The sequence below is a fragment of the Phaseolus vulgaris genome, chromosome 7 (assembly GCF_000499845.2).
Source record: "Phaseolus vulgaris cultivar G19833 chromosome 7, P. vulgaris v2.0, whole genome shotgun sequence".
In the NCBI taxonomy this organism is placed as follows: domain Eukaryota; kingdom Viridiplantae; phylum Streptophyta; class Magnoliopsida; order Fabales; family Fabaceae; genus Phaseolus; species Phaseolus vulgaris.
The window spans coordinates 27715713-27726382 of record NC_023753.2 but is presented as its reverse complement, the minus strand read 5'-3'; the positions used below and the strand labels follow the sequence as shown (position 1 = coordinate 27726382).

Here is a 10670-nt window from a genome sequence, read left to right as displayed (position 1 = left end):
TAAACAAATATAAATTCAATTAAAATGCCCTAATATAGTATTTTTCTATTATCGTAATCGATTTATAGATAGAATCATTATTTTTACATTATCTATTTTTAAAATCATATTAAGATATTTTTTCATTATTTTATGTTATAAAAAATTGTCATTATATCAAAACTAAATCTATAAATTTTATTAAATATTTAATTTTGTATATATATATATTATTCAATTAACTTTTAATTTTACATATTCATTTAAGACCTTAATGTCTTCAATATAATTAAATTTATTAAAAAAAAACACAAAATTAAAAGTTATATCAAAATTACAATTTTTCAAAATTTGAAAACAACAATGGCAAATAAGGAATTAAAAAAAATCTAAAAAAGTTAGAAATTTATTCTTAAACAAAAAAACTCACGGACATGAACTATTATATCCCAATGTTTTGTCTTAGATTAATGTGATTGGATGTAAGAGTGAACAAAATCTAATCAGATATTATTTTCACCAAAAATGAAATCAGACATAATCTGAAGCGGTCCATGATGGTTCAACACATTAATAACCTATATCTAATTTTTTGGTTAAAAAAATATTATTTACATTAAATAAAAAAATTATTTTAAGTAAAAATAATTACAAGTTTTTAAAAAATAATGTTATAGATTATTATTAAAATAGTTTTGGAAAAAGAAACCAAAAACACGGAACATGCCTTGTAAATAGGATGGACTAGAAATTACTAGAGAAATCCAACGTGCGATGCAAGTAATTAAATTAAAGAAAAAACAAAATATAATTATAAAAATGAGAAGCCAAGTTTTAATACTGTTCCTCAACTCAACCCTCTTTCCGTTCTTTTGCCGGCAAAGCAAAACCCTATTCCAATTCTGCATTCATTTCTTCAAGATTTTAGCATAATGGTAAGTTCTTCGTCGTTTTTCTTCAAATTTTCATTCTTTTTGTTTCGATTTCCAACTGGGAACCATCCTCAGCCTCTAACCTCTCAACTATCTAGCCCCTTCAATTTTTGTTTCAAAAGAACTGATTTTTCTATAGAAATTTTATCTTGCTTTTTCTTTCTTTTATTTTCCCCTTGTTACTTGATTTGAAGCCCCTCTTGCCCCTTTATCTCTTTGCCCACCTTTGTATATTTTCACAATCTTTTTGCCCAATTTTTTTACACAACGTTGATAAGTTGTTTATTGTATTGAATTTGTTTTAGTCTTCAAATTTATGTTTATTGAAAACAGAACCTGGATTAGTATCCTTGTTGTGTAGACTAGCATAATTTGGAGTTTTGTTTTCTTGCTATACTGTGATCAGCAGAGGTTGGGATATAAAGGGGATTTGTTTTTAAATTTTGTTGATTTTTATTTCGTCTTTGGGTTGTGGAACTGAAACTGAAATTTTGAACAGACTACACCATTGATGGCTGGGATTGCAGTGGCAGCTGCGGCTTATGCTGGAAGATATGGTATCCAGGCTTGGCAGGCATTCAAGGCTAGACCGCCTAGCATGCGTAGATTTTATGAAGGTGGTTTTCTGGCTACCATGACTAGGAGGGAAGCAGCTCTTATACTGGGTGTTAGGTAACTTCCATTTCTGTTTGAAGATTCTAATGTGTTGATTGGCTTTGTGAAGACGTTGCAAATGGAGAAAGTGGCGTACTAAAATGTAAACATTTTGTTTGTGACAATGGTTTTAACGGTGTTTGTCATGACCTTTTCCTTTTGGGGCTTGTTTGATTGGTTGAAACTGTTTATTATATTACTTTACTTGAGATAGTGATATTTCTTGTGATGTCCTTAGAATCCTTCACATATGTATACCCAACATGTAATAAAGGTTAACTCTCTTCATAGTAAAATCATATGAGAAAGGTCCTGTCCTAATCAGTGCTCGAGTTTTGGATGATGTCTCATAGTATGAGATAAAAATCTATAGAAGATCCTGACAACAGTTGCCACCATCTTATTATATCAAATACTGGCCGTGCTTGTGTCTTCGAAACATGTGCAGAGTGTAGTTTTGATTAATGTGTTATGGACTCTAGGCAATGCATATAACTTATGATGTGATTAGTTAGAATATTAGAAATATATATAGTCTTGTATTCAGGCTGTATTACTGTTCACTATGGACACAAGATGGCATGAACCTTCTTCTTTTTCTTATGTGCAACTTGGATATCGTAGATGGCTGAGAGATATGGCACAGTATTGTGTAGATATAGTGCTTTGTAAGTGCAGCTATTTGGGTTAAAAAGAAATTCAAAACTGCATGTCCATTGTCTGACTTGAAGGTAGTCAGTAGTGCAGTTTTGTGTCATTGTAATCACGTTCACATCCACCACGGAGTGCTTTTCTGCACAACCTATTGAAGTAAAATACAACCATTCTGGTTGTTGTCCTTATATGAAGTTATTGAAACCATTAATTTAGAAATCTTAGTGATTTTTGCCACTTTTCACATTTGAAATATTTAGGGGGCTTTGATCTTCAATACAATACCAGTGTTACCTCTGTTTATATAGTAAAACATGAATTGTGGCCTTTATTTTCTTTCCAGCCACTGACCCCACTGCTTAATGGTATTATTGTTAGTGCTCAGCCGCCATATTTTTTTTATATAACCACTGCTTTCCTGCAAGGCTGTGACTCAGTTTTTCCCTTTCATCATATTGTGTGTTCATGTTTGCACTTCTCTGTTCCGTTTTGAAATCTAAATTGTGTTCCTCCTTCAAACCTCTTCTTCCATATTCCTTTAATTTGCCTCTGTTCTTGTATCTGATATGTTCGGTTTTTTAATTTTCTATTAATTCCACTATTTTTCTCTTTACATCATTCCTGTGTTCCCATTACCCTTCAGAGCCATGGTATCATCTATCGTAATTAGAGCAGTATTGCTACTGTTATTATTGACTTGTTAATTTAGTCTTAGATTGACAATAATTGTGTTTAGATTTTGTTAATTTTGAATATATCTTCTTATTTTTCTGCAATTACATGTATAATATAAATTATTGATTTTGTGTCTAACTATTATTTTTGTGCACTATCTTGCTATAGCATTCCAGAGGGTCAGCTACTTGGCTCCGTGATCCATGATTAATTACAATGGAATTCTTCGTTGCCCATTTGCTTTACTTTTGAATCTATTCAGGTTGCATGTAAATCAAGAAAGGGAATCAAAACATACAATCAATTCTTGTTCAATTGATTTTGCTATTTCTTGCTCTTTAGTTTGCTTGGATGTGAATGTTGTGGTTGAATTTTGCATTTGCAAATTGCAGCTTGTGAACAAAGCATATCAAGTTTTGTATCCAATTGAAAAGAAAGAAAAGCGAATTTAGTTCTCTAATTGAAAGCTCAGAGTTGGCTTCCTTTTGTTTTCCACTTTGCCCTGAGGTTAAATTTGTGTAGACTGTATGAATTGTCTGGCTTTGGTTATTTTTGTGTATGTAATAGAATTTCAATAGTTGATTTGATATTGAATATTTGTTCCTAGTCTTGACAACTTTTTTAGCAGACATAGTTGTTCTCATGCTGATTTTCAATCATCATTTATGTTTCAGAGAGCGCACTCCAACAGATAAGATTAAAGAAGCACATAGGAGGGTGATGGTTGCAAACCATCCAGATGCAGGTGGCAGCCATTATCTTGCATCCAAAATTAATGAAGCAAAAGATATGTTAATTGGAAAAACCAAGGGTGGTGGCTCAGCATTTTGAAGCCCCTATATAAGCCTTTCTTTCCATTATTTTTGACACTTAACGCCACTCTCACTAGATTTTAATTACAAGTTTTTTGGCCATTGTCCAATTATTTATTGTATTACCAATTCTATAGTGTGAAAACTGAACATGGTTACTCGTATATCTGGATGATATAGCTCCAATCTAACATGGCTTGTGCTATTGAAGTGAAGATTGCTGTTAATAAAAGTGATTTTTACTTGCTCATACTTCCAGTTATCTTACTTTATATTTGAGTTCATACCACTTCATCGTGATGTTTGGCACAATATAATCGGTTCTGATAATCACAGAATGTTTGAGGGCGTCTTGCTATAAAATTATTCTCAAAGAACCTTCAAATCAGATGTTTCAGACTTATGTTTGATTTTTTCAGATTTTTCAAAGTAAATGAATATTGTATTCAGAGAACAATTTTTTTTAGTTTATTAGTTCTTCGACCTTCCTAATACATTTTGGTCACATTGAAAATCTAAGTTTGGACCAAAGTGAAAGATATTTGAATTACAATTAAAATTGTGATAAAGTCTAAATATAAATTTTAGATAACGCGTGGATTCGTGTTTGCAAGGCATATCATCGAAAAACTAAAACTAAAACATTATTAAGATTAAAAGTTAATGGTTAAATACTACTTAAAACATTATTCCTAACAATTTTTATCATTTTAATTTGTATTTATTGTCCTTTTTTCCATAATAACAACTTTTATTCAACATTCACAGGCAATGGGAAACCTATCATACGTAAGAGATACCCACATTATAATTATCCTTTTTTTATATTGTCATTGTATGGGAAACTTCGAATAATTTTATCTCAGTAAAAGTTGATCCTAAAAACAAATGTCAATTGCTTAAGTTTGAAACTATACTCAAATTTTAATTAAAGAATATAACGAAAAATCTAAAAGAAGTTACATTTAAATTTTGTCATTAATAATGAGTTCACAATGCATGCTAGCTACCCACATAGAATTAGTGGATAACGATTTGTTTAACTTAATAAGTTCTGCATACACAATAATAGTTCATGACCCAAGTCCTGATTGAAGCCCTCCTATTGCTTAGCCAGCTAAAAGGAATCAAGAAATAGATGAAGATGATTTACTAATTTAGTGGCTCTAGCCTCTTTGAAAATATGAATAAAAACTTAGAATAATTATGGAAGTTTTTCAAAAATGAGTGTCCATAACCAATTATACAAATTTTAAGATTCAATTTGCTTGGAGGAAGGAAGGAAGGAGAAACATGGTGTGGCATTCATGTTGTACCTATATATCGCCAAAAGCTCTCATGGTTCAAAATTCAGAGCATTTATAGCGAACATTCTCTTCTTTCAAGCTCCATATAGAAGTGGAGCTGCCTGTGGTATTTACATCCAACCTAAGACGTGCATATCAGCAGTTACGTGTAACACTAGAAGCAGTTAAGAAGGTATTTGTAAAACCTCTACTTCCTTAGCTTCCTCGAATGCAGTTTCCTCTTGTCGTTCAACTGGACCTTGAGGAGTTCCAAAGAGAGTGGAGAAAATCTGCCTGTGGCACTGATCACAGAAATAGAAATAGGAGAAGTGGGCTTCGTTTGGAAGCTTATGGATAACAGCTTCTGGCAAAACCCGTTCTATGTATTCCATCATTGATGGTGGGACCACCCTATCATCCAGTCCCTGTTGAGTATTCAAAAGGGAAACAAATTTCATTAGAACATCAAAGATCACTGCACTAATACTGATAAATACAATAAGTAAAATTAACTTCTTTAAGAACTAAAATCTTGATTGTGCATAAATTAATTTCTAAAATGTAATTGATACCCTATGAGATATATTTGAGCACGAAGATCAGCATCTTTTTTCCCCCTCCTAAATAGATCATCATCATTTTAGCATGGTCGTTGAAGGTTAAGACTGAACTTTTTTAGCAGTTGTTAATGCAATAATCTTAGCTACCACTTTTCTGATATGAAGGTTGAGTCTCCTGATTTTAGTTGTCCTACTTTGGGGAAGAGGGTGTTTTATTACCAATTTTCTTTTATTAAAAACATCGGCCATATCTCTATACATTGCTACAACTTAGCATGCAGAATGTCAGTTGCACATGAATGACAATATATAAAATATTGATACAAAAATTGTAGTATCCAAAGAACAATGCGTTAGAAGTTCAAACCTGCCATATGTGTGTAAGGCCAAGAAATCCTGCTAATTCACAGTCAGCCTGACTGTACATGGATTTCAACCAAAGAAGTATGCCTCTTGCTTGACACTTCTTTTGCACATGAAGTTCTTTAAGGTCAAAACCCCAATTTGATACCTGCAGAACAACTTCTTCTATGAATGGGCGTATGTTTCCCTGACGAACCGACTCCTCCACATCTCTTTGCCAAAATTCCTCAAATTCTGGTTCTTCAATCACAAGTTTGTCCTGCACATGTGAAATCGATTATATTCAGAATCAATGCAGAGCCTAAATGTCCTTCACACGCAGAGATTTTTGGAAGCTGCTAATGAAATGAATTTATGTCAATTCACCAAGCAAGGGAAGGAGAGAAGAAAATTCCTTTCCCACAGAATAGAATGTTAATCATAACAGTAAAAAATAATGTCAGATGTGGCCGAATTAGAAGAGCAAAATTACACGTTCTCTTTCAAAATCTCAGAATTATGGAAATTCAGATCTGCAGATTTTCTCAACTTGCTCAGCGATTTTAAGCATGTTTTTCAGTTTTTCTGTTTCTGTTTTGTGGGTATTTATACCAATTGGATTCTTTTCTCTAGTTCAATAAGAAAAGTTTCTTTCTTTTATCTTTTTCATGCTTTATTGTTCTCTTCCTTTATCCTCTCTGTTTTCTGTTTACCCTCTTTTTTCTTTTAGTTTCATATGGTTTCTCTTTGCCATTGTCGTAAGATGCAGTTCCCAACCAACACACACTACGTCATACCCAACAGAAGTGGAGATTCTAAGACAAAATAACATATTGATAGCTTCAATATATTACGTAAATCAATTTATTGGTTGTTGAACAATTAACTCTACTTGTTTCAAGCAGACTATTATAGAAAGCCAGTTCATATTGACGAACAAGGAAACATTTGAGAGTAATTATACTTGCTTGTCACATAGTTAAAGTTATGATGACTTCTGACGCACTCACCTTCTTTCCTGTTGAGAAAGATAGCAACTTATCAATCTCGTCATGCTGTTCAGGCAAGAAGCTTTTTCTATAGAAAAAAGTGAGAAGTTTTGGAAATCTACGAGCCAAGGAATACATCATCTTCCTCCTTGGCAGCCACTTCTCCCAAGTTCTTTTTGTCTCCTCCTTAGTCATGTGTGGGTCATATGGATTAACCATAGGAGCCAACATTGCTGCACCTGCAATTCGGACAGTATCACTAGTTAGATCAGGTTCTGCAACAAGCCTCTTTTCATTGTTTGGGGTTGGAGGATAGATATACGAGAAATAGAGCAAACATTTCCAAAAAGGTAGGGAACCAAACAGCAAATTGCTTTTATTATTAGTGAGATCTCAATTCATCTTTTTTCTTTTTAATTTAACTTGTAAGAATATGATTGAGTTACATTAATAATTTCATGGCCATTTAATATGCACGCAACCCTAAATTTTAATATTGGTCTATTATAAGCCTCTCTCAGTCTACAAGCTGCATGGAAGGTTAGAGCATTAAACCACATTCGTCTGGATGAATTCCAAGCATCTGCTTGCATCAATAGATGATATTTTCTATAGGCACATTCTAAAATAAATTGCAACTCGCAAGATATTGGTGCTATATACTATGTGCTCTATTTGCTCTATTTATTCTCCCTGAAATACCTCACATTTTTCATTGGGAAAAACAATATACTCTGTATTCTCTATAGACATTCAAACAAGTCAGTCATTGTGTTTTAAAGCAGGTGATATACAATTTTTTTAAATGCAAAAACTTGATAGCATCACTATGCCTAAGCTTTGAGTTGTTCTTAACTCAAAGGTCGAACTATTTGTTATTTAGTACATTCAGTAAGAACTAAGGACTCTGAATCTCTAGAGGTCTTTCACAATGCTTAATGTGAAGGATTTGAAAGGTAAATAATGGAAAGAAAGCAAGATAACTAGACTGTGAACCAATCCAGACATGCCCATTCGTTTCCCTTATTTCCTGTCACATCCTCAAAATCAGTTGAGGCCCTTTGTTTGACAACACCATACGAATTGAATTGATGTTTCTGTGCTACACTAATAATTGACATCCGTGCCCAACTGGCAATATAATCGGACATTGGATTCTACATCAAGATACACCCAATAAACAATTACTATCACCAATGTGTCAGAATGAGGTCCAAGAAGAATTTTTTACGAAAAGATGTACAACCTGCAATTCTCTCAGGAATATATCTGAGGAAAGCCCAAGCATGAATGCATCCACTGGAGTGGCACATTAACCAGAACTTATCAGTAACATTGACAGCATTGACTAGATGCAGAACATCCATAGCTGATGAGTTGAGATTTCTGTTGGGATGAGGATCACTCTCGCCAAAACCAGGAAGATCATATGTGATCAAGCGAATGCCATACTCTTCAAGCAACGATGTTTTGACTCCAGGTAAACCTTCCATTGCAAAAAAGTAGAACAAGATTAGTTGCTCCACATAAAGATTGCACCCAACAAGCTTTTCCAATAGCTAAAATTTAAACTCATTTTACCTGCTAGTCTGGACGAAAGAAAAGAATGAGGAGCAACAAGTGAAAATCTAGCTGTTTCAGACGAAACACCTTGCTCATGATAAGCCATAAATCTACCATCAGGAAGTTGCACACGACTAGCACTAGGAGGATGTTTGCGCACCTTCATCACAGGAGCTCCTGCTTCGCGACTAGGATCTACACTTATAGCTGCAAAACTAAAAAAATTCAGTAAATCTTGTACAAGCTACTAACAACCGGAAAAAACTCATTTGTAAGTAATAGAGAAATTTGCTCCGAAATCTCAGACATACCTGACTAACCTCAATCAACAGGTATGGAATGAAGATTAAGAAAGTAAACAAAAAAATCAATGCATCACAAAGAAACATATGGTAACAATAACGAATACATTGAAATTTTGGTTGGATAAACTTTAGTTATAGAAAAGAAAATAAAAAGATAAAGTAAGACCCATAAAGTTTTCTATTAACACTATAACTAAAGAAAATTAATTATTTCACTTCTTTTTAAATTTCCTTCTCCTATATGAACACTTAACTTATGTGGAAGCTCTCTCATTTGACCTTGTTTGAAGGTTGAGATATTGTGTATATAAAATGATTTTAACTAATGAAAAAAAAATTACCTAAAAAGAAAATACATTCTCTATAAACTAAGATAAACTTATAGACAAGTTAAAATATAATTTTTTTAGAGAAAATATCCACGTAAGTTAATTATAATTTATGAAAAATTGAGTTTATTCTGTTTTTCTATTTGTGACCTTAATCTAACAGAGTCCTGAGTAGCACACACCATGATTGGGCAAAAGAGAAGTAAAATAGATTGTGCGAGAGAGGAGAGGAGGGGTAGCGTACCCGCGAGCGCGAGAATGAAAACGAAGAGCACAACGGACCAAGCGTGAACGGGATCGCGATCCTCGGGGAGAAAGTCGTTGAGAAACCTCAACCGTTTCGAAACCTTGGAACAAGGGCCACCGAACTTCCTCACGACATAGGAATCCTCGTTCATCAAATTCTGCCGCAGAATGTCCCTAAACCCTCGCCCGAGCTCCAAGAGTATCTCGCACCACGCCATCACGAACCCCAAGGCCTGCTCCTTCAAGCTCTCCCCGGACTCCACAGACTCGCTCTGAGGCGCGTACACGGACCTCCTCACCTCAAACGAGGCGGCGGAGGAGGCGTTCGGATCTCCGCCGTAGCGGACGCCGGAATCCTCCATGAGACTGGCGAGCTCCTCCGTCCACGTGTCCCTCCCTCTGACCTCCGCCATTTCGAGTCTCTTCAAATTCTGGAAGCACTAAAGTGATTATTCGCGTGACGGTGGGTGATGATGCACACCCACCCACCACATACACTCCCAACTGCACCAAGCGTGATCTAGAAGCAAAACAAAACCTTTTCATCACCCATTATTGAATAAATAATAAATTAAACGACCAGTATTCAAAACGGGTTAAAAAATTGAAAAAGGGGTTAGGCGAATATTATCAGGGGAGAAAAGGCAAAAAGAGGAGTATTAGAATTTCTCACTTTCTCACCTTGAGCCTTGAATTTAGCGGTTGAGTCGTACTCGTTAAGTTACTGTTCCACTCTTTGAGCAACCATTATTCAAAGATCATCCAACAAAGTTCCATGTTTATTAAATTATGCTTACAAAATTCTTTATATTATTAAATTATATTCAACTATGTGACCACGTCAGAGAGAATAGCATAGCACGTGAAACCAACGACCCACGCATTATTGCTCTGGCGGTTCGTTGGAAATCACTTGTATTTTACGAACATATGCCGTTTTCCTCCATTCCTCTATTATTGGGGTTGTATACAATACATTGTAATACAATGATGATCATTTTTTCCCTAGTATCTTTTTTCGACGGCCGTAGTTAAATTTCAACTCTTTTGAAAATTTTAATTATATATCTTTTAATTAAATTATTCTTGTTTAATTTTTTCGTTAAGAGATAACCTACTGTTATCTTACTTATTGTTAACAGAAAACAATATTATGTTTAATATAAAACAATAAATTATTTTTATTAAAAATGTGTTAAATAACAATGTCATGGTGTGTGCTAGGAAACTATTAATTTGTTGAAGTGGCATTAGGTGTAGGGAAAGTAATTGGTGAGGCCAAATCACTTGAAAAAAGTGAGAAAAGTTCGAAAGGTGTCTATCTTAGATAGGTTAGACAAGAGG

At 34.1% G+C, this 10670-nt stretch overlaps 2 protein-coding genes across 4 annotated transcripts; one reads left to right on the top strand and one right to left on the bottom strand.

Moving 5' to 3' along the window:
* Window positions 1–757: 757 nt before the first annotated feature.
* Window positions 758–3958, top strand: LOC137829597 (mitochondrial import inner membrane translocase subunit TIM14-3-like). The gene is made up of 3 exons (XM_068636440.1): window positions 758–914; window positions 1411–1583; window positions 3569–3958. Exons 1-3 carry the CDS (start codon window positions 912–914, stop codon window positions 3723–3725), a joined length of 333 nt encoding a protein of 110 aa, XP_068492541.1. The 5' UTR covers window positions 758–911; the 3' UTR covers window positions 3726–3958.
* A 686-nt stretch (window positions 3959–4644) lies between these two features.
* LOC137829596 (uncharacterized) lies at window positions 4645–10305 on the bottom strand. Of its 3 annotated transcripts, none has more exons than XM_068636438.1 (7): window positions 10008–10305; window positions 9325–9846; window positions 8465–8653; window positions 8130–8369; window positions 6905–7122; window positions 5920–6174; window positions 4645–5417 (listed from the first exon to the last, which is right to left on the bottom strand). In XM_068636438.1, the coding sequence occupies exons 2-7, from the start codon at window positions 9737–9739 to the stop codon at window positions 5178–5180; spliced, it is 1557 nt and encodes a 518-aa protein (XP_068492539.1). In that variant the 5' UTR covers window positions 9740–9846; window positions 10008–10305; the 3' UTR covers window positions 4645–5177. The 3 variants fall into 3 exon arrangements, with proteins under 3 accessions (XP_068492539.1, XP_068492538.1, XP_068492540.1); XM_068636437.1 differs by having other exon boundaries at window positions 10000–10218; XM_068636439.1 differs by lacking the exon at window positions 10008–10305 and having other exon boundaries at window positions 9325–9997.
* Window positions 10306–10670: the final 365 nt, after the last annotated feature.

Coding starts and splice junctions, on each gene's coding strand:
- LOC137829597 (XM_068636440.1), top strand. Junction 1,584..3,568: donor GCTCTTATACTGGGTGTTAG/GTAACTTCCATT, acceptor TTTATGTTTCAG/AGAGCGCACTCCAACAGATA.
- LOC137829596 (XM_068636438.1), bottom strand. CDS start 9,739: ATGGCGGAGGTCAGAGGGAGGGACACGTGGACGGAGGAGCTCGCCAGT. Junction 8,654..9,324: donor TTTCATTCTCGCGCTCGCGG/GTACGCTACCCC, acceptor TTAGTTTTGCAG/CTATAAGTGTAGATCCTAGT. Junction 8,370..8,464: donor TCTTTCGTCCAGACTAGCAG/GTAAAATGAGTT, acceptor TTGCAATGGAAG/GTTTACCTGGAGTCAAAACA.